This window comes from Ciona robusta, chromosome 3 (genome assembly GCF_009617815.1).
Source record: "Ciona robusta chromosome 3, ASM961781v2".
In the NCBI taxonomy this organism is placed as follows: domain Eukaryota; kingdom Metazoa; phylum Chordata; class Ascidiacea; order Phlebobranchia; family Cionidae; genus Ciona; species Ciona robusta.
Window position 1 is genome coordinate 10,347,176 of NC_143237.1, and position 22,424 is coordinate 10,369,599.

Genomic DNA, 22,424 nt, shown 5'->3' on the forward strand with positions numbered 1-22,424 from the left:
ATTTTATGTAGAAAAAAGTGAAACGCTTATAAAAATAATAATAATAGGCTATTGTATACAAGATAAATCACACCGACTTTCTTGCTTGCACATTTTTTTTTCTAATCACAGATGACTCTGCCGAACTACGCAGTACGCAATACTACTAATGTATTTTACTATTTTGTTTGGCAATTTTTTCACCGGTGCTAATTTTTTTGGCCGAAGAGTTACACAAATGCACAGCCAATATTACAAAGTCTCTAGCTACCGTACATACATAGTTGTTTATAACACTGTATAATCCAACCAACATTATCAAACCTGACACCTTGTAATAACTTGTTACTCTATTCCATTAAAGTGAAAGAATGATATTAAACGTCTAATTACAAAACTGTAACCCACGTTAGTAAGCCTAAACTAAGCCTTTATAAAAAAACAACATAAATTGGGTTTAATTATAATAAATTTCATTAATTATTAAAACAGTATTATTTTAACGACCATTTTCAATAATTTTCATTGCGAAGTTAGTTAAAAATTAACCAATCTATATTGTCTTTTTAAGGCTCAGTCAAAAAAATGAAAAAAAAATTTATATTTGTTCGATACAAAAATACCCAAAGATTGATTCAGTTAAAAGTATTTACAAAAAACACATCAAAATTGACTTCATCATTGCAAAGATTTGCATCCTTTCAACATATGTACAGATTACGTAACTATGAGTATTATGACATCATAAAAGGTGCACAATTAAAGATGGAAAAAAAATTGGGTGAACAAAATTTCATATAATTTATAACAAGACTTCATTATGACATCATTATGAGTATTGTTTTGTCACAGGCAGTGAGTGCATTCGAGCCCCAAGTTGTGTCTTTGTAAAAAGAAATGACAAAAATTAAATATTTTTATGGAAAACATTTTGAAGCAAAACTGTGGAACTGAATACAAAAAGCAATGGTAATCTACATGGGGGGGTTTAAATAAAAGTCGCGCAGCTTAAAAAGAATAAATTTCATTGCAAACCAATGATATCAACTGCTCCACAGCGCCAGCTAGCGGTAACGAAGTTGGAGGTTCAGGATTTAATTCAGCGATCTCTACCGGCACCTAACCGTTCCAACCGCCAGTGAGTTTAAAGAAGTTTTCGTCGTCGAGGGTCTCGTCGGCATCCTTGGTCCTCATGGAGAGGAAAATGTAACCCCCGATCAATTCATGAACCAACTTTGGGCTGAAATGGAATGAAATCATGTTCATCTTTATACTAATATGTATATTTTCATATGGAATGAAATTATGTTTATCCTCACATAAATAGTGACAGGTGGTTATATGTGGGCTTGACCAAGATGTGTATAAAGCAAAACACCCGTGTTATAACGACTGTCATTTTTTCCGGTGTCGCAGAAATCTTATTCACCAAGAAAACTGGTTTCCATCGGCTACTTGTATCTTCTTTTATAAGAAATGCACAAACATGTTTATATGTATTCAATTACTCTTCGTGCGGAACCAGAATTATAGACTTCGGATAAAAATGTCCCGTGTCTGTGCATGCCCAGTAGCCGATGGGAACCAGATTTTCGCAACACCAGCCACACATAAATAAGTTAAACTTATTTACACATAAGTTACATACAAGCTAACTTGTAAGCAAGCAAGGGGGGTGTATGAAACAGAACACCTGTGTTATAAAGACTGTTGTTGCCCCGCCACGCGAGGATAAATAAGTTAAACTTATATCGGCAGTCTATTACATTCTACCCACCTAAACCTTGTACAAGCGAACGTAATTTGTGAATCTCCTTCTGCAAGTTCGATGATAACTTGGTTTGTGTCCCAATTCACACTCCATGCCTGTGGAAGTACAAGGTTACTAGGATCAAGTCCCACTGAAGGAAGCTTAAAACAAAGAATCTTTCGAAAGAAAATGGTAAAGTAGTTTACAGGTTATTTGAAGTAAAGAAGGGAATTCCGTAGTTTGAAGACTCAAATTAGACGACATTACACACACATAAGCCGCAGATACACACATAACGTGACACACATTGCGGTCATTGTATTTACAAGATAATACGGCAGATATATAAGGTAAACTGTATGTAATGAAGGAACGCACACATACACACACATGCGCACACATACACCAACATACACGCATACAAATTACACACACAGAGTAACAAACATACACGTTACCTTCATTGTATTAAACCTCCATGTCTTTAAAGCTTCTCCATTATTTGGATCCATTCGAATAATCCGGTTGAATGCAATGGCTGCGAGCTCCTATATAAATACACAATACACAGTATGAATAGGTTCACTATAACAGTACAGATATTTTGTTAAATGTCTTTTTACGAATGCAATCTTTTTCATGAAATATCAAACAATTGTCTTCATTTATTTTCCTTAAACCACGTTTAACTGTCGACATCATTGAAGGTGTTTGAAAAAAAAAGGAAATTGTATATATATAATTATATACTTATATAATCTGTTACGTTGTATATAAATACTCACTTCTCTTCTTGCATTGCCAAACTTAACATAGAAATGGGTGATTCCATATTCAGGTAGGGCCTGCCATGCTTTAATATAAGCAAGCTTTGCGTTTATCATGTTGTATGAACTGTAGTTGGTCACGGATTCTTGTATCTTACGCACAACAACCTGTAAGGATGGAGGATGATTGAATGCTTTGAAGATGTATGAATGTCATATTTTTGGAGGCGAATTTATATAAATAGTAGGGTGGGGTAAGATGGGACATCTTTAGCACTGAATATCCAAATATTCTGATCGAGTTTTAAACAATTAACAACGGTTAATGGAAATGGTGAGGATTTGGTTCTATAATTATTTGACTATTCTTTGTTTATTACCAAATGGGACGGGGAAATAGATCGAAACGGTGTCGCATCTCCCCCCACCCTACTATATAAACGGTGGAAAAAAGTGTGTGACATTTAAGATGACTTTAAACACTGTATATGATAAGGATGAAGTCCAACAGTTTGGCAAACCATATGAGATGAGGTGCATGCCAGAGTTGTCCATTACCCCAACACCCCAAGTATATATTACCCACACACTACAGGGGGTAGGATTACTTACTTTATTCCCCAGTTTACGTAGATGTCTACGTGCAACGTAATATTGGGGTTCAATGTTGGTGGAAAGTTGTAAAGTTTGGTCTCCGCCTGCAACTATAATGTAATTGTGCTATGTAAAACATACTGGTTGGTAAATATAATGTACACAAATAAGAAAACACTAATGACTACTAAAGATATTCTTTCGTTACTTCAAAATTTTCCCAATACAGTTACAGAGTGAGCAAATATAACATACAAACACTATTACTAAATATTAACCATAGAAACACTATTACCAAATATTAACCATAGAAACACTATTACCAAATATTAACCATAGAAACACTATTACCAAATATTAACCATAGAAACACTATTAACAAATATCAACCATAGAAACACCACATCAACCATAGAAACACCACATCAACCATAGAAACACCACATCAACCATAGAAACATCATATCAACCATAGAAACATCATATCAACCATAGAAACATCATATCAACCATAGAAACATCATATCAACCATAGAAACATCATATCAACCATAGAAACATCATATCAACCATAGAAACATCATATCAACCATAGAAACACCACATCAACCATAGAAACATCACATCAACCATAGAAACAGTATTACCTGTCCCATTACTATTTCCACTCTTCTGTAACTTAAGTAAAGTCCTAAAGTTTTGAACCTCATTCTCGTAACTTGCATCAGCCATGGTGTGGCCCTTAGCTGCAAGTTTGCAAGCAGCCATCCATTGGCAGTATACAACATCCTGTGTGTGGGTGTATGGGTTATATTGAGAATTAGAATTTTCTTAAGTTTTAAAAGAAAACCAATATGATTCTCATTTTACATTAAAGTGTTATCAATGCACATTTTCTATACTCATATAGGGTTGGGTAAAAGTAAGGTCAACCACAAAGCACAGTGATGGTGTATGGGTTGAATGTGAAAACTACAATGTTGGGGTAAACTCATGGCTTGCCTCACTGTAGAACCCCACCCATAGAGAATGTGCATATACAATGTTGGGGTAATGGGTCAACTCTGGTCTAAATCCCAGGTCCCATGGCATGCCTCACTGTAGGTCCTCACCCATATAGAATAGAATGTGCATATACAATGTTGGGGTAATGGGTCAACTCTGGCCTAAACCCTGGGTACCATAGCATGCCTCACTGTAGGACCTCACTCATATAGAATAGAATGCGCATACACAATGTTGGGGTAATGGGACAACTCTGGCCTAAACCCCAGGTCCCATGGCGTGCCCCACTGTAGGACCTCACCCATATAGCATAGAATGCGCATACACAATGTTGGGGTAATGGGACAACTCTGGCCTAAACCCCAGGTACCATGGCATGCTTCACTGTAGGACCTCACCCATATAGCATAGAATGTGCATACACAATGTTGGGGTAATGGGCTTATCCTGGTTTTAAATAAAATAGAAATCTTACCGATTCACATCTCAACCAATATTCGGTCATTCCTTCCAAACTTGGAACAAACAATTTAATGATGTACTTATTCTCACTGATGTTCACGTCAGGGACTACTTCTGCTCCTTTCAGTTTGATCTGAATTAATGTGAAAATAAAATAGTATAACAAAGGTGTTACTAGATAATTAGACTATCTGAATAAAACAATGATTGAGCCTTGTGTGGCTGATAATTTGGACAACCAATTAGTGACCACTGGGTCGGAGCAATTGCCGTTGAGTGTCTTGCCCAAGGACACATCACACACAACGGTAGCTGTAGCAGCAGCGAGCCTTGAACCCATTACTTCTGGGTTAGAGGCAGCCACGCTAACCACTACACCACGGCAAAATACACCAGTCTTATGCGAAAAGTGTTCACGCCATTACTATCACAATTACACCCACTTTTGTAAACGACATAAAATGTTTCCACAAATCAACCAACTTACAATGGAAGCAGAGCTAAGGGAAGCGGCTTCTTCCTTTGTCTTGAAATACGTGATAGAGGTCTCTTTGAATATAAAGTAATATTTCTTGTAGCCTTTCAATGTGAATTTCTTGGGTCTAAAAATTAGGAAGTTTTAAAACAGTGTACCTCAACCTTTGAAAGTTCGTGGCCAGTTTCAGAGACACACAACACCAGTGCCCCCTCTTGCTACATTAATAAAATAACCTAGAATTGTGGTGCCTCTTAACTTTAAACATTTAATGATACAGGCATTTACTAAGCCAGAGTTGGCCCATTACCCAACACCAAAAGAACATCTATTGGCATTTATAAGAAACCAGTGTTCTGTTCTATATGGGTGAGGACTTATGGAAAGGCACCCCGTGGGACCTGGGATTTAAGCCAGAGTTGTACACTTATGATGTCATTGTATACTTATGATGTCATAATACTCACTTGAAAAGTTTGAGATAATGAGCAAGTTCTGGAACAGATGTAATGTCTCCCTGTGATGTCATAATGGTTATGAAACAATGCAGTATTCTTACCTCACACACTAATCTATCTTATGTAGGTTGGACATCTATTATTTAAACACAGCTATAATAAGCTTGGTATGTAATGCATTTTTAATGGGGGTATATGCATGGGTGTTGTATGCATAGCAGGCTATTGGATGGTGCATTTAATTCACAAACGATCAGAAACATGATCTCAATTTTAGTGTTTTGGAGGGATTTTTTTGATATTGAAATTGACTTTATAAAATGCCATACACAACAAAATACTTCTCAAAAATACACAAAGTTACATACGTGGTAACTCGTAAGTGGGCACGAGATGTACAAAACATGTTATTAATTATTACAAATATGGTTGCCCCGCCACGCAAGGATAAATGAGTTACATTCATGGTAACTCGTAAGCGGGCAAGAGGTGTACGAAACAGAACACTCGTGTTTTATTGACTACGATTACCCCACCGTGTGAGGATAAATAAGTTACGTCCATTCACACAATCACCCACAAAGTAAAATATGCAGTAACCCACAAACCTTGCTGGCAACACTGGAACTTCCTAACGATCCTTCAAGATCTTGCAACGCTTGTTCAATATCACGGTTATCGTTTTGCTCCATCTCCTCGTCTGTGTTCTCCGATAACTTTGTGATGTGGTACTATAAACATTGTGATGTCATTATAGTTCATTGTGACATAACTTGGAACTTGAATATTACCCACAGTGCTATCATTTAGACCCCACTGACACAGTTTATAGACACTCAATAATAGAGATTCTATTCTATAAGGGTGAGGTCTTAAGTGAGACACACCCGAGACCTGGGATGTAGGTCTATTACCCCAACACCCATGGCGCTACCATTTAGACCCTACTGAGACAGTTTATAGACACTCAATAATACAGATTCTATTCTATAAGGGTGAGGTCTTAAGTGAGACACACCTGAGACCTGGGATGTAGGTTTATTATCCCAACACCCAGGGCGCTACCATCTAGACCCTACTGAGACAGTTTATAGACACTTAATAATACAGATTCTATTCTATAAGGGTGATGTCTTCAGTGATGGCACACCTGAGACCTGGAACTTGGGTCTAATACCCCAAAAATGCCTGAACTCCCTCATTACAGTCTAGATTGAAATATTAAGCAGCCCTTGTTGTCAGGGCAACATATTTACACCCAAGACCTCTAATGTACTCATATGCATTACCCTTATAGAACAACCTACATACCTGTAGTGAAGCAAACATAATCATTTCTTCCTCTGTACAATCAATCTCTTCACACATAAGACACCACTTGGCTTGTTCATACAGCTGGTTGATCCTCACTGAGTCATACTGTCGATGAATAACGATTACATTAGATGTAGAAATAATATAAAGACATAGAAACATTATATTTTAGGCAGGATTTTTATTGTAGAATAAACTATAATTCAGAATTTATATAACGCTAAAATTATTATTAGATTGTATTTAGATATACAAATAATATAGGAAACATTTTATTTAGACATAGAACGTTTATACATACCATTTTTACAAAATAGAATTTAGAATTCATATAACTAGCAGTGAAAAAAATACAACACGTGTGGTTCTGGTGGGCCCACGTTTTCAGTGTTAGAGGATAAATAAAAAATGGGGCAGCCGGCAAAAAAATGAGAACTATTATAAATAAATTTAATCACCAACTACAGATTAGGATATTCTAAATGCACTATTGATGTAGCCTAAGATATTACACAGGGCATACATGCAATAGCATAGCTTTGTAAACATAAGATGATAGTTTGATTAATTGCATAATACATCATTGTAGAAATGTGACAATTCGCAGCCCATTTATCAAATATATAACTTATTCTTTTTAAAGTTGGCTATTAAGTAAACGTAGCAATAAAATATTTTCAGCAATTCAATACTTAGAAATATATGGAATTTAGTAATTGGGTAAAACACACAAAATTTTGTAATTGTTTTAACCAATTTCTAAATTTTACGACAGACACATTCGTGAAAAAAAAACAATATTTTTATTTTTGCAAAATGTTTTAGCAACAAAGTAGCAATATTGTCATTTTACTATTGTAGAAAGGCAGCTTTAACAGTGCCCAAAGTTAAAAGATTCGTGCAATATTACACTTTTGTTGTAAAAACAAATTTGATATCATACTTTCATTTTTTTGTTAATGCAAATTTTGTCAAGCATCTATTTTAATGCAAAAGCCACAAAATTTCAAGCATTATTGTACTTTTTTTTAGAACAAATCCTACGTCAAGTCTTGTACATTTATATTAATGCACAAAGCGTGATAGGCATTTTAAAAGTTGGTTCATGTTTTCATTTTCTGTTACCGTCTCATTTGGTATAAAACCATACGTTGCAACATCTAGAAAAAATCCTATGTCAAGTTTTATAAATCTCTTAAAAGGGACAATAATAAAATTTATACAATATTGTGTTTCTATTGAGGTATACTTCCTATTGAGTTTCAAACATCTCTATTAATGCAAAGTCGCAAAATTTAAGCAAACCAAGTTTTCTCATTTTTCTCTCCAACTTGTACGAGAGAAACATTCTTGGCGGTCACTCAACCGTGTAACCACTGTGACATCACACATGACTGGCCAAGTAAGGTGAATGGAATGCAAACAATGCTGATACAACTCTCATTATGAAGTAACAATGCGATCATTATAATACTACAATCTGCTAATGTGGGTTTACTGTGTTTACATAGAAATGTTATATTTGGACCAAAAATGGACAAATTTCTTTTTTTATTATTATTGTGTATATAAGACAATGGGGATTAGGAATTTAAACCCAAATGTAGAGATTTCTGTTGCAAATATTACTGCATATATTTAATGTTTACAAAAATGGAAATTGGGACAAAAATAGACGTATTTCTGATTTAATTAACGATTTCCATATTTGTTTCTAAACAACAAAACAATGGGTTTAACACAATGCAAATATTTGTCCATAAATAAAACCATGTGAGCATACATATATATGGTTTTGTAAGTTTGACCCCAAAGTTACAACTTATCAAAATGAATACAACTTCAAAAATGAAAACAAATAACCAAATACTTTCCACCCAACACAGCGAAAATATCCAGGTTGTACAAATATATATGAAATAAAGGAATATAATCAAATTTGTTCAGCAAAACTTATTAAAAATAGAAACAATTAATCAAAATATTTGACAGCAAAGACACCTATGTTGTACAACGGTGAAGAAAAGAAGTTTTTAATCAATTTTGTCAATCAGTTAGTCAGTTACCAGACAGTATTGATTTGAAAGTTACAATTTCACCGAAAGAGAAACAATAAATCGAATACTTGTCGTTTCATTATATTGGCACGATTGTCAACACAACAATCGCATGGTTTATGATGTCATTTCCTACATTGCTGCATGCAGTGTTGCGCAATACAGAAACATACAGTGCAAAAGATGCACAGTGTTTTGTAAAATGAAACACTGGTAGTTGGTGAATATTCAATTTACATTGCAGCTTTTAAACAAATGCTTGAATTTGATTGGAAACTCATGTTTACATTGATTTTATGATTTTTAACATGTGTTACATGGGATGACACACTGACACTAGTATTAGGTGGTCACTTTTTACTGAACACTAATGTTATGCCGTTGTTACCAAAGGCATACCTCAACACAAGTAAATATCCCTTCTGGTAAAGCCTGATTTAAAATCTGATGGTTTAATCAAAATTTGAAAATAATGTTCAAACGTATATCCTAACGTAGTTATTTTTATTTATGAATGTTTGTGGCACTCTCGTAATGCATTAATAAGAATTTGAAACCTTATTATTACAATTTTTCTTGTTACATAAAAATTTGTTGTACAACTTTTAGTGGTATAAAAAACACATTAAAACCAGTACACCAGTGATGCCAGACAAAAATCCTAGTACACCAGTGATGCCAGACAAATTATATGAATTTCACCAGTGATGCCAGACAAATCATATGAGTTTTACCAGTGATGCCAGACAAATCATATGAATTTCACCAGTGTTGCCAGACAAATTATATGAATTTCACCAGTGATGCCAGACAAATCATATGAATTTTACTGGTCAACACAGCCTATTGAAAGATAAGGATTACATGTAAGAACAAGGATAAAGAATTTTCCTCCTATATCACAAATGATAAACAGGGATAACATAACCACAATGTACAAGATTAAGTAATAGGAAATTTGATGCAAGCAAATAAAGTCCAATGAATATTGTACTTACTTATGCGTATATTTCGCTTAAAATGACATCATTAGACTCTTATTTGAACAGAATCTGTACATATAATTACAGTAGGGTTGGAAAAGAGGACACCCTAAGCATATAATACTCTTTGGAGAAAAAAAAAACTCGCTATCAGATCATTTTATTTATATACAATCTGTATTATAGGTGTATTAGAAATGTGAAAAGATTTTCTGACAGTTGTTAGGATCACCAAACCAGCAACTGCAACCTTATATACAATCTTAGATAAAAAAATTGTTTGCGACTTGAAAAATACTCGCTTTAGAATATATGTATGTAGAGGCATAACAGGAAAATGTGACCACTTATGCCTGTCAGAAAGCATGACATTTATAGACAGAATGATACAGCATAAGATGGGCATTAACCTTATAATAACCTCTCCCATATAAGGTATATACCACGGTAATTCATACATCCTTACAAGTTTATGAGAATGTATATGACGCTGAATTGACGCAACAAACATTGGGGTTGCCAATTAAGGATTATAAGTTGTATGACACAACAGTGGCCATTGTTAGGTGACTATGATGTCACACTTCCTTTCTTATACAAAGGAAACAACAAGATTTCCTTTTAAGATCATCAAGGTTGAAAGAAATAAGATATCTTAGTGTTGTTGATGCTAGACAACAGGAAATATAAATTTATATTTGACAATAGATTTTAAACTGATGTTATAATGTTATATAAAGAACTGATTAAAATTAACATAAAAAGTTTCTAGCATTGAAATTAACATAATTTTTTATTAAAACCCCACTAGGACACTATACAAGGAACACAGAAACATATATTTCTTTTGACAATAGATTTCAAGGACAAATCTTCCAGTATAAACTATGGAGTACTGTGGGGTAAGATGGGACTCCTTTAGGATTAAAATTAACATAAATTTATTAAAAAAACAATGTTTCTTCGGGCCTGTGACGACTTATTTAACTTATGATACTTTTACCAGAAAATCTGTTCTTGGAAAAAAAGATAACAGATATATTTTCTGTGTTCCACCTAATTGTTTACATCACAATTATTATCTTATACCTATTATTACATCATAGTTAAGCTGGCATTGTTGAGTTAATCATCCATTTACTAGATTATGATGTCATAATCTCTTGTGTTTATCATTTTTCTCCGTAAATGTTAGACAAACATAAAAGTGAAAGTGTAAGTTGGTATTATGCCAGCGCTTCTTAAAATTGTTGCTGTCTAAATATTGAAATATAAATTAATAGCAAAGCTTGGCGAGCATGTATCTGAAACTATATTTTACATAACTTTTCTTAAAAATAAAACCAAATTGCAGCCCAAATTTGGGTTCAAACAAAGGGGTATAAAGCGTTACAACAAATTCACCAAAATTTCAGCAGCTGAAAAAGTAAATCAATTCAATTTTATTGGACTGAAAAAAATAAACAATTTGACAAGTAAGGCCCTGGTTAAACCAGATGACAGCTAGGAGTTCAAGTTAATAGTTGCGGTTCTTAGAAACATTTATATGGTTGCCTGAGGCTATGATAGACATTGTACATGAATGTAACACGATACACCTAATACTAAGTGACAAACTACTAAAATTAGATAACTTATAATTGGATGAATATCTGCAAGAATAAAAGAATTTGTAAAATTTACATTTGACTTTCCACTGTAAATAAAAGTAACTTTTGTAATATAATATGAAGGCAATATATTAAATGCAATTTTGTGACCAAGTATTTGTATTCTGGGCGTGGGGTAATGGGCCTACTTTGAGACACATAAATACTTATAAAATTTATGGAATTTTACAATAAAAACCAAAAGTAACTTAACTCAAAGATTTCAGCTCAAATGCAATTTTGTGACCAAGTATTTGTATTCTGGGCGGGGGGGTAATCGGCCTACTTTGAGAGACCTAATATTATTGAGAATAAAATAGTAGCTGCCAGCAGCTCTGTACATTATATTTTTTTTATAAATCAATTTAATTTGCTAAGTGCTTCTAGGTAAACATCTAAATAAAAATATTCATAGTAATGGACCAACTTTGGTCTAAATCCCAGGTCCCATAACTTTAAATATTTAAAATACTATTTCTCAATTATATTTAACAATATCAATTGTATCTTTATGTGACATCATAATATACATGAATAGTCAGTGTGATGCGGGATGACAATACATTTAACTGACCAATGGAAACAAAACAAATAAAAATGACAACAACTCAAATATTGATTCATATAACATAGGTCAGTAGAGAAGTGATGTAACCACAAAGATATCTAAGCTGTGCCACTAAAGCTTTGAATGTTTGCTCTGTGGTTTGCTATGAGCAATAAAATGATACTTGTGGTTTGAAACTTATATATTGGCGGCATATTTTAAACCGCCATGTGTGTTTTGCACTTCAAAGCAGGATCAGTATTTACACTGAAAAAGGGAAAGAAACTTTTCTGAGATTGTTTACCTTAACAAAATCCTAAACAATTTAAATTTCTAAATATTGAAATACTTTACTTTACAATGCTGTGTTGAAATCCCTTTTTATAACTTGGGAAATATATCTGATAATAAATGTAGGCAGTGTATATATATCTACAAAATCTGGCATATTGAATATCTCTTATGGAATCTTCCAATACCCTTTTTATTTATTACACAGAATGGAATATAAATAAATCTGGCCTTTTCTATAACCACTCATTTTAATTGCAAAACAATGTCCAAAGTTTCAAAAGTTGTGGAAAAAATAAAATATTACAGTTAAATAAATAGAAATGGTCAACACTGCAAAAAGCATCTGGCAACACTGAAACTTGTCACAAGGAAACAGGAAGTGATGTCATAAGATTGTATCGAGCTGAATGCATGGAACATGACTTCCTTGCATTTTGCAAACTTTCAGATTTTGCTTTTACGTTTACAAATGTTGGGTGGGCAATGATACAACAGAATTTAAACCAACACTTTCATAGTTTCACATACAGTAATGGGCATAAGGCTCCAGGCTGAAGTGTATGTATGGGTGTGTAAATGATGTGTTTGTATGGGTGTATGCTTTCACAATGACACATTTAGAGCAACAACAACATTTTATACAATCAGAAACCATAAAATACATTTATTGGTAGTATAGTAGGTTCAGGTAACATAGGACATGCTTTCATTTTGTTTTATGTGGTAGTAAACAAAGAATATTAACAGAATCATCCTCACGACTCCCATAGACTGTTGTTAATTGTTTAAAACAGGATCAGAGTACTTGAACAAGGCTAATTGTTATAAACGCGTTTAGGAAATATGGGATATTAGGTGCTATATCCATCTTACCCCACAGTAATATCAATATTTCAAACAATTTCAATTCAAACTATAGGCTTTATGTGATGTATTTATTCATAATATGTCACTCAGTTAAGTGCATATTGTGTTTCAAGGCCAAAAAAGTCCCATGAGGCTTAAACAAGTTTATATTCTAACTAGAATTACAAAAAGAGCTTAGTGTTCTGCAACAATAGCCATTGTGGTTGTTCATTTATAAACAATTTTGATGCAACAGTAGGCTGTGTGATGCTTGGTTAGTTATTTACAATTAAATAAATTGGCGTTTTGACTTTAACAAAGTTAAACCTCTAAGCTTATAACATGCTGGGTAACCAATTAAAGATAATAAGCCTCACTGTGGGTGCCTGAACAATTTGTACAACAAATAATACAATGTACTTAAACATACTAGTATCAGTATGCATATAGTATTTGCACCAAACTAATAAACTACTTAAAACATAGAGTGACATATCCACCTAACACTCCAAATACAAAATGTTTGGAAAGCAGAACTTATTAATACTTTTTGTGGTTTTAATTTGTGTCTTTCGCAAATTCCCATTTTCCCAATCAATATGTGCTTTAACACAACCAAATTTAAATTTTAATATAGCAGGCCAACTATGGTTAACACCTCAGGTCCAATGGTTTGCCACACTGTATAGGCATCACCCATATAGACATAGAATAGAATAATAATATAAGAAGACAAAACATCTTACTTTTGGGTTGAGGTCGAAAAATGAGTAGAATTTGAATCGTAGGAAAATGATGCTGTGCTCAGTGACGCCTTGCTCCATTAAACATCTTGAACTGTCCAGCCATCTAAGCAGGGGTAAAAACAACTTTAGAAATAGCTTTGAAAGAATGATAAACAAGTAACATCTTAAATAGGGCATAGGGGTAATGGGCCAAGTCTGGCCTAAATCTCGGGTTCCATAGCATGCCGCGTTGTAGGACCTCATCCATTTACAACAGAATATTCAAACAAAATATTCACCCTGTGTTATATCTTGCTTTATCCAATAAGTTTTTTGGTCGAAACAGATTAGCAAGCGCAAAAGTTGACGGTTTTGCTGATGTTGTGAGAAGCTTTGGGTCAACGTATGCACTGTCGAGAAACTCTAAACTGTGAGACGCCATTGGTGATCCCTTCATATTCTTTGGTGTGAGTGTATTGTACATAGGGGAGCCTGGGAGATTGTGGGATTAGATTATTGAGTGTTTGGTGAAACTTAAAACAATGCAATTAGAAAAAAGTTGGTCTAAATGAGTGTATTATATGCAACACTGAAATTGGAATTATGTTGGTCTATGCAAACAGATAAAAACAACTTTTACTAATCCAAGTGAAGAGTTCATTACTTTGGTTTACAGAACTTAAAAAAATATCTGTACTTTGCCTAGTTTGTAAGATACATTAACCGATGTTAAACTATATCCATCTTACACACTTTAAACATCTTAAAATTATGCCACCCACTTGAAATACTGCATGATTGCATATGTTATGATACAATTAACTATAATTTAGGTTGCTAAACAATCTATAGCACCCTCAGTACAGATTAGATGCAGAAGTTAGGTTAATCATTTAAAACTTAGAATCATAAAATATGGCTAATTATTGGTGATAAATTATTAAGAATTGTACATAATTTATTTTTGCCTATTTTTTATTGATAAAATTATTTTATGTTACTAAAATCAGAAAAATAATCAAAACTAATTAATGTCTATTAAAAAAACCACCAGGCATAGTTTAAAGACTTAAGATGTAGGCCAGATTTGGCTCACCAATTATGTACAAACTAACAACATTATGTAGCAACATAAGCAACCGTTATAGGCCTATCATAATTAAACACTCACTAAAACAAGATATTTGACCAATATATTCTATTCTATATCTATTGGTGAATTTCTGGTTGGAAGACCTAGGATTTATACCAGATTTGGTTATTACCCAAATGACTACTTATTTATTTAATTGTAAATTGTAACTGTATGGTAAAAAAGAATAATAGAGATACTAAGTCTCTTTACCAGTTGTGCTTTTATCACTTTAACCCAATTAATATTTCTTTTAAAGAAACAGTATAGGCTACTAAATAGCAGCACAGCTTAGCGAATATTTTAAATACAAACGTTTAGTTTCATTATTTGATCATTTTAAAGCTATAACAGTAAAGCTGTAGCTTTCATATTTAAGCTTGTATGATTGTTTACAATTTTAAATAAAACAAATACTGCTATAATGACACAGCATCTACTGCACAACAATAACAACACAGCAAACTATGAAGCACATAATGATTATTGTCAGTGGCGCAACTAGGGGGAGAACAAGGGAGGTCTCTGTCCCCCATTTCTTGCAAAATATTTTTAAATAAAAATGAGAATTTATTTTTTATTGATTATCTCTTTGAAAAATTACAATTGTTTTTTGAAAATTGAAAAGTTTTTTTCCTGGTTACGCCATTGATTGCTATGTAAGCCACAATTAGCAACAACATTTACTATGTTTGTCTCACCTTGGCTGGGTTTAAGCCTTGCAACATTGAAATGGACTAAGTCAGCATTAAAAGTAATGTTATGTTAAAAAATGCAGGCATTAATTTAAAATAAGCATTAAAAGTAAAGGTAAAAATGCAGACCATAATTTAACAGTAACATTTAAAGTAAATATGTTAAAATTTGCAGACCATAATTTAACACTAATATTCAAAGTAAAGATATGTTAACAGATGTAGGCACGTTATGTTAAATGTTTGGTAAACTTGTTGGTCAAACAGATTTTGGCTGAAACTTGGTCAAACAGACTTTGTTGTAAGCGCAAAAATATAAATTTGCTAGGTCCTAAATACACTTTAAAGGTAGATATAAATAGAAGCAGAATAACTTTAAATACCTGGGGTGTAGGGTGAGGTCGGGGTAAGACCTGGGGTTAACACATTAGGGGTAAGTAAACCCCCTGATTCCTGGGTCCCATTTGCATTTTGTTTGCTTGATTTTGAAGGGGTGTTGGACTTGTCACCCTTGGATGCTTTCGGAGGGACCAGGATGGATAATTCTTCTGGGTGACGGATATCTGGGGGAGGTATGGGGTAAGATGGCACAATAGGTAAAATGTTTAATTTCTGGGGTGAATATCTGGGGTAAGATGGTACAATGGGTAAAATGTTTAACACTTTTGGCGCCAATCTACGTATATATACGTTTAAGTAACAATGGTTCGCGGTGCCATCACACGTATATATACGTTTTACCATTTTTTCATTGTTACGAGTGCCGCGTTGCATTTAAACTAATAGTAAACCACGTATATATACGTACGCTCGATCTAGGCTGCACTGAGACTAAATGTGAACGTCTGCTTTGAGATTACATTATTTTTGACCAATTAGCTTGTGACTCTGCGATCAGCTGTTTCTGACGATTTCAAGTATATTTTACGCAAAGTAACGCAATATTACTAGTTTACAATGTTTCACTGCTGCCACTGCTGGAATAATTACGGATAATGGTTCAAACTTCAATGATTTAGTGTCTGATCATTACAATTATGATGTTGTGAAGTTTTGTTTTGTCCAATTCTTATTCTTACGGCTCTGAAGAAAAGTGAAGTTATGGATACATTGGTAGTGATGTTATACGTCCACACAAACGGGATAACATGGATATGTCACTGTTTCTTGGATTCCTGTTGCTTACTGTTGTATAATTTGCAACTTTCAATTGCAATTCATGGCTTATTTAAAATTTAATAAAATCCAAAATTCGTGCGGCACCCAGTGTCCGATTGTTCAAATTAGTGCGGCGCCGAAAGTGTTAATATCTGGGGGGGGGGGGTAAGATGGCACAAGGGGGGAAATGTTTAATTTCTGGGACCAATATCTGTTGGTTATACTGGGTAAAATGGCACAGGGGTTTTATTATCTATAACTATTTATACTCTTGAAAAGTCATTCACAGATTTTTGTTTGAGACTTCGTGTTAACTATTTTTAACAAATAAAGACATTTAAGACACATAGTATTAAATGTGTATATATATATACTTATTTTTGCATAGACTTGCACTCTGAATAACATTTTTTGGCTTAAAAATAAGCGAATTTTTATTATACATATTCATTATGGCCTGATTGAACACTATGCTTGCGGATTTGTCTTTCAAATGAAATTGTACAAATTTTGGAGGAAACTTTTTGGAGGAAACTTTTTGCAGGCAATCTGGCTAATCTTTTGGTCAAAGGTCAAAACCAATTCAGGTTTTAAAAAATTAAAATATATAACATATGCAATAGTGTATAAAACCTGAAACTTACCAAAAAATTTACAGATTTCAATAACTGTGTGGAGAACCTTTGCAGCAAAGTTGACGCGAATGTTAGCGTATTGCAAATCTGGTAGTTGTACTTTTACTACCTGTAAACAAATGAAGATGGTTAGGTAAAATGTGTAGTATATATATATATATATATATAGTGGCGCAGCCAGAAAAAAAAATAAAGGAAGGGTTTTAATCGAAAAAATTGTTAAAAAAAAATTGTTTTTAACTTGAAAGAAAAAAAAATTTTTTTTGAGTTTAAAAGGGGGGGGGGTTATGACCCCCGAACCCCCCCCCTGGCTGCGCCACTGTATATATATATATATATATATATTGTATTATTTACTTTTGGTGGCGTTTAAGAACACCCTGCTTTTTTTAGAAAATTTATAATTTTATTATTAAATGTTTCTATGTATGGCCATGTTTGAAATTATTTGAAAATTTACCAAAGGGATCAAAACTCTATAAATAAAGAATAAAGATCCACTGCTATATACCTTGTGTTTAGGTGTGTATAGTAACACTGCATCTGCTTGAACCTCGTATTTTCCCAAAACTTGTCCCATCTTATCCAACCATTTGCAAGCCTTGGGCCACCATAACTCGTAGTCCGACCAACTCTTCGTAATATCTACAAATAAGATGATTGTTAATGTAAAATTAACCGAGTAAACCAATGCAAAAAAGGAAGAAACATATCCAAAACCTAACAGATATAACAAAACTCTTGGTAATATCTGCATAATAAAATGAGTGTCTATGTAAACCAATGTAAAAAATACAAAATGTGAAAAATGAAGAAAAAGACTTAAAATTGATTAGATATATATAATATAATATATATAAAGTATATAAAAATGAAAAACATGAACACTTGGGGAAAAAATGTCTCTTACTTAAAAAACATGTGTGTATAATTGTCATTTTATAAGTTTCATTTATATAATCTGGAAAGAACCACAAAAAATACAAGATGATATGTGGTGCGGGCTTTTATTATACTGGTCAAGCAAACTAATGCAAAAAAAGGAGAAAACATCTAAAACTTAACAGATACATATAAGAAATGTGCCAGTTTTCCACAAATATTGGTCACAATAAAAATAATTTCAACCTTTTCTCCCCAACCCATATTTGCATTATCGCATCACACAAAGAAATTTCTCACAAATTAATTCAAATGTTTGTCTTGATCCACACTCAACTGTGATGTCACAAAGGAACAAATATGACAAGTAGGTCGTGTTTATTTACCCTTTCATGGATCACAATGACAACATAAGGAATTACCAGAATATCCCATTACATTCCAAACACATTACACCAACACCCACACAAGATAATGTGACACGCTTGTTTTATGACAGTTCAGTAAATTTAAATGGTTACAGAATATCTATCATCAAATGTGTTATTTAAAAAAGTACGTAACACCCAAGATGCTACACTATTATATCAACATTTTTCCATGAAGTGTGCAACAAAACACTGGTAAACAGACTAACCTTATATCAAAGATTTTATAGAAATTGCTTTTCCGAAGTCCCTATATATTATACGTAGACAGTGGTATACATATATTAGAAACATATGTTGATATGTGATAGCTTAAATAACACAAGAAATTATGGAGTAACAGAAAACAGCAGGATGAAATAAATTGAAAATTCTTCTACTCTATAAAACTTAAACTTCCAATAACAACACAACATGCTCACCGTATTTGCTTTTTAATGAATCCACAAGTTTAGCGATGACCCCTCCCACGTGCAGCTCAGTGGTAACCAAGACTGGGATTTCAACTTCCTTTAAAATTTCACCTTGTTCGTTTTTAATTGACATGTCGGTTACCGTGATTTTTAATTCCCACGATCCGTCGGCATAACGACCATCGGCCATCCGTACCCCACTTAACGCTGACATTTTTACTCCGAATACGATGCAACAGTGTAAAACTAATGTATTATGACACACAGTAGAAACTAGTATCTAAGGTTATAACAGCATCACATAAACTGGAGACAAAGACAATGGTTTTAAATATGTTTTCTGTATTAGCTCTGGATTTTTTTATTTGAAAAAAGTGTTTTTGAAAATGTGCACAGAATATTACATAACTGTTCCCACTGTTTACATGCACTTTAAAGACATACATGTTCTCTTTTTAGGCCTTATAAATAGAACAGGATAACTGCACTGTCATATTGTGACCATATTATGTTCATATATAGAACAACAACAACATAAATATTTCATGCAGCATGAATCATATGTGTGTAACTGTATATCCACACACTTTAGTTGTTACAACTATTTAGCATTAAACAACTGAATGCCTTGTTACATCAAAAAATACAAGAAAGTAATTTAATTGTTCTATTTCAGAAAAGAATTTCAACATAAATAATGTAAAAATCATAAACTGGCAGTAAAATTAAAAGTAAAACAACTTTAAAATTATTATGAATTGATATAAGGGCTAACGAAAATGATCTAATTCGGAAGTTTCGATTTATTATTACTAACATAATGACAAAACCAGAAAAACACACACATTACATAAACACAAGAACAATTTCATTAACCACACAATTTTTACTTTATACCAAACGGGAAAAAACTTTCACCCTTTTTTTTTTGTTCAGTAACACTAAACTTTGACATAAAGTCCTAAGCGTCTCCTAATAATTGTCAAACGGCATTTATACCAGAACGAAATATCCAATAAACTGTAAACTTATTTACCCGGCTATATCTAAACTATTTCCCGGCGGCACATCGCCTATCCTTATAAGGATAGACACACCGAACACGCAGTGTGCCAATTCTTCTAAACAGCTTCAAGGAACGGAGACACCCAAATACACTACTCCCCGAACATACTTCTAGTCTTGCTCTCTCACGCACCAACCGGTTAAAATATATTAAAATCATGCCCGCTAGAGTGCGCTAAATGTAAAGTAGAATTGGACCACAGAAATAAAAAAGAGTAGAACGCGCAACTTTCCAAAACCGTGATATATTCTTTTTTTTATTCACGTGACCGCCAACTCCGTCCCCATTTCGCTTGGTCTCCATTGTAAAAGATAGGCGCATGGTAGTTTTAGGAGGTTTTAGCTGTTTATTTTAAAAACTACACCAACTATTCAAATTTATTAGGCCAGTTTAATTATTTGGTAGGTTAACGTTTACAGTTTACCACTTTTTAGGAAATTAAATTATTTAATAATTTTAATTAAAAACCTTTAAGTTACCGGTTTGTTAAAAATATTTGTATATTAGAAAATAGTTGTTTTACCCTATAACTTTAAATCAAGTCAAAAAGTAAAGAAAAACTACATAAAACGCCCTCGAATCCATTGACTACAATAGTAAACGGGAACGACCCGCAAAAAAGAGAGAATATATCGTGCTCTCTCCTTTGTCGACATTGGAGATGCGCGTTCTATTCTTTTTTATTTCTGTGAATTGGACTTACAATTTCAATTCTAGTTATGGACAAATATTTATGTTAGTCTGTAACAAAAAGGTTGTTACTTAACAACTAATTGATAAGAACTATTCTCGCGTGGCGCGACAACACGGGGTTCGTTTATACAACTTGTGTCTGCTTACGAACTGTCATGTGTATAGTAGTTTGAGGGAGATAGGTGACATTTTTTTTCTATTTTCTTGTCCAACTAGGTAGTAAACAAAGAACATTCAAAGAATTATTAAACCATATGTTCATGACTCCGATAGACCGTTGTTGATTGCATAAATCGTTGTTAAAACACGATTATTTAGATATTATGTGCTAAAGCCCCTAAAGATGTCGCGTATTCTCCCACCCTAAAGGTGTCGCGTATTCTCCCACCCAACGGTTATTATTTTTACAATGTGTGGCTAACAAGTTGGACAACCCATCAGTGACCACTTAGTTAGAGCAACTGCCGTTAAATTTCTTGCCCAGGAACACATATTGGCTACAGGCAGGCGGACCCGCCAACCACTCTGCCACTGGTCCGGACATATTTAAGCAATTTGTTCCTAGCTTATTTGGCTGGTTATGCAACACTGCTACGAACTTCCCATATTTCCTGTATTTTCCCATATTGCGTTTATTTCTAGAACACAAATCGCCTTTGTATAACTGTAAATATTATTTACAGTAAGATGGGAGAAGATGGGACACCTTTAGCACAAAATATCCAAATATCCTGATCGTGTTTTAAACAATTAACAACGGTCTATGGGAGTCGTGAGGATACAGTCTTGTAATTCTTAAAATGTTCTTTGAAACTACCAAATGTGACGATAAAATAGAATGAAAAGGTGTCCCAACTTCCCCCACCCTACTATATTATTAACATGAGATCGATTTTCTAAACCATAGTCATAGAAACACTTGTATGGCTTATTTACTGTTTACCAGTTTCAATGTTTTCGTATTATTGCAATGCGTTGTCCGAATTTTTGGTAGAAAAAACATCTCCCACAAAGCTACATAACATACATGTTAACTACTAAGCAGGCATTGCTGCATGAATTAATAAATGTAATTTATTCATTCTGGCGGAGCGGACAGTTGTTATAAACAGATGTTCTGTTTCATGCCCCCCCCCACGCTTACGAGTTGCTACGTGCGTGTAACTTTGCGGGTGGTTGGGTAAGACAGACAAATTAGACAACCCATAAAGTAATCACTGAGTTGAAGAAATTACCGCCAGAGGATAATAAGCAGTAGGGTGAGGAAGATGAACCACCTTTTTATTCTGTTTTATCGCCCCATTTGGTAGTAAACAAAAAACATTCAAAGAATGATAAAATCGTATCCCCACGACTCCCATAGACCGTAAAACACGGTCAGGATATTTGAATATTGTGTGTTAAAGTGTCCAATTTT

At 33.6% G+C, this 22,424-nt stretch overlaps 1 protein-coding gene across 2 annotated transcripts; it reads right to left on the reverse strand.

Moving 5' to 3' along the window:
* Window positions 1-294: 294 nt before the first annotated feature.
* Window positions 295-19,574, reverse strand: LOC149739297 (fermitin family homolog 2-like). Of its 2 annotated transcripts, XM_089873942.1 has the most exons (18): window positions 19,258-19,574; window positions 18,037-18,170; window positions 17,535-17,634; window positions 16,116-16,295; window positions 15,739-15,774; window positions 14,205-14,397; window positions 13,927-14,029; window positions 6,802-6,909; window positions 6,099-6,221; window positions 5,500-5,549; window positions 5,045-5,159; window positions 4,571-4,690; window positions 3,738-3,879; window positions 3,109-3,200; window positions 2,515-2,664; window positions 2,188-2,277; window positions 1,757-1,845; window positions 295-1,219 (listed from the first exon to the last, which is right to left on the reverse strand). In XM_089873942.1, the coding sequence occupies exons 1-18, from the start codon at window positions 19,460-19,462 to the stop codon at window positions 1,099-1,101; spliced, it is 2,151 nt and encodes a 716-aa protein (XP_089730068.1). In that variant the 5' UTR covers window positions 19,463-19,574; the 3' UTR covers window positions 295-1,098. The 2 variants fall into 2 exon arrangements, with proteins under 2 accessions (XP_089730068.1, XP_089730069.1); XM_089873943.1 differs by lacking the exon at window positions 15,739-15,774.
* Between the last annotated feature and the right edge of the window lie 2,850 nt (window positions 19,575-22,424).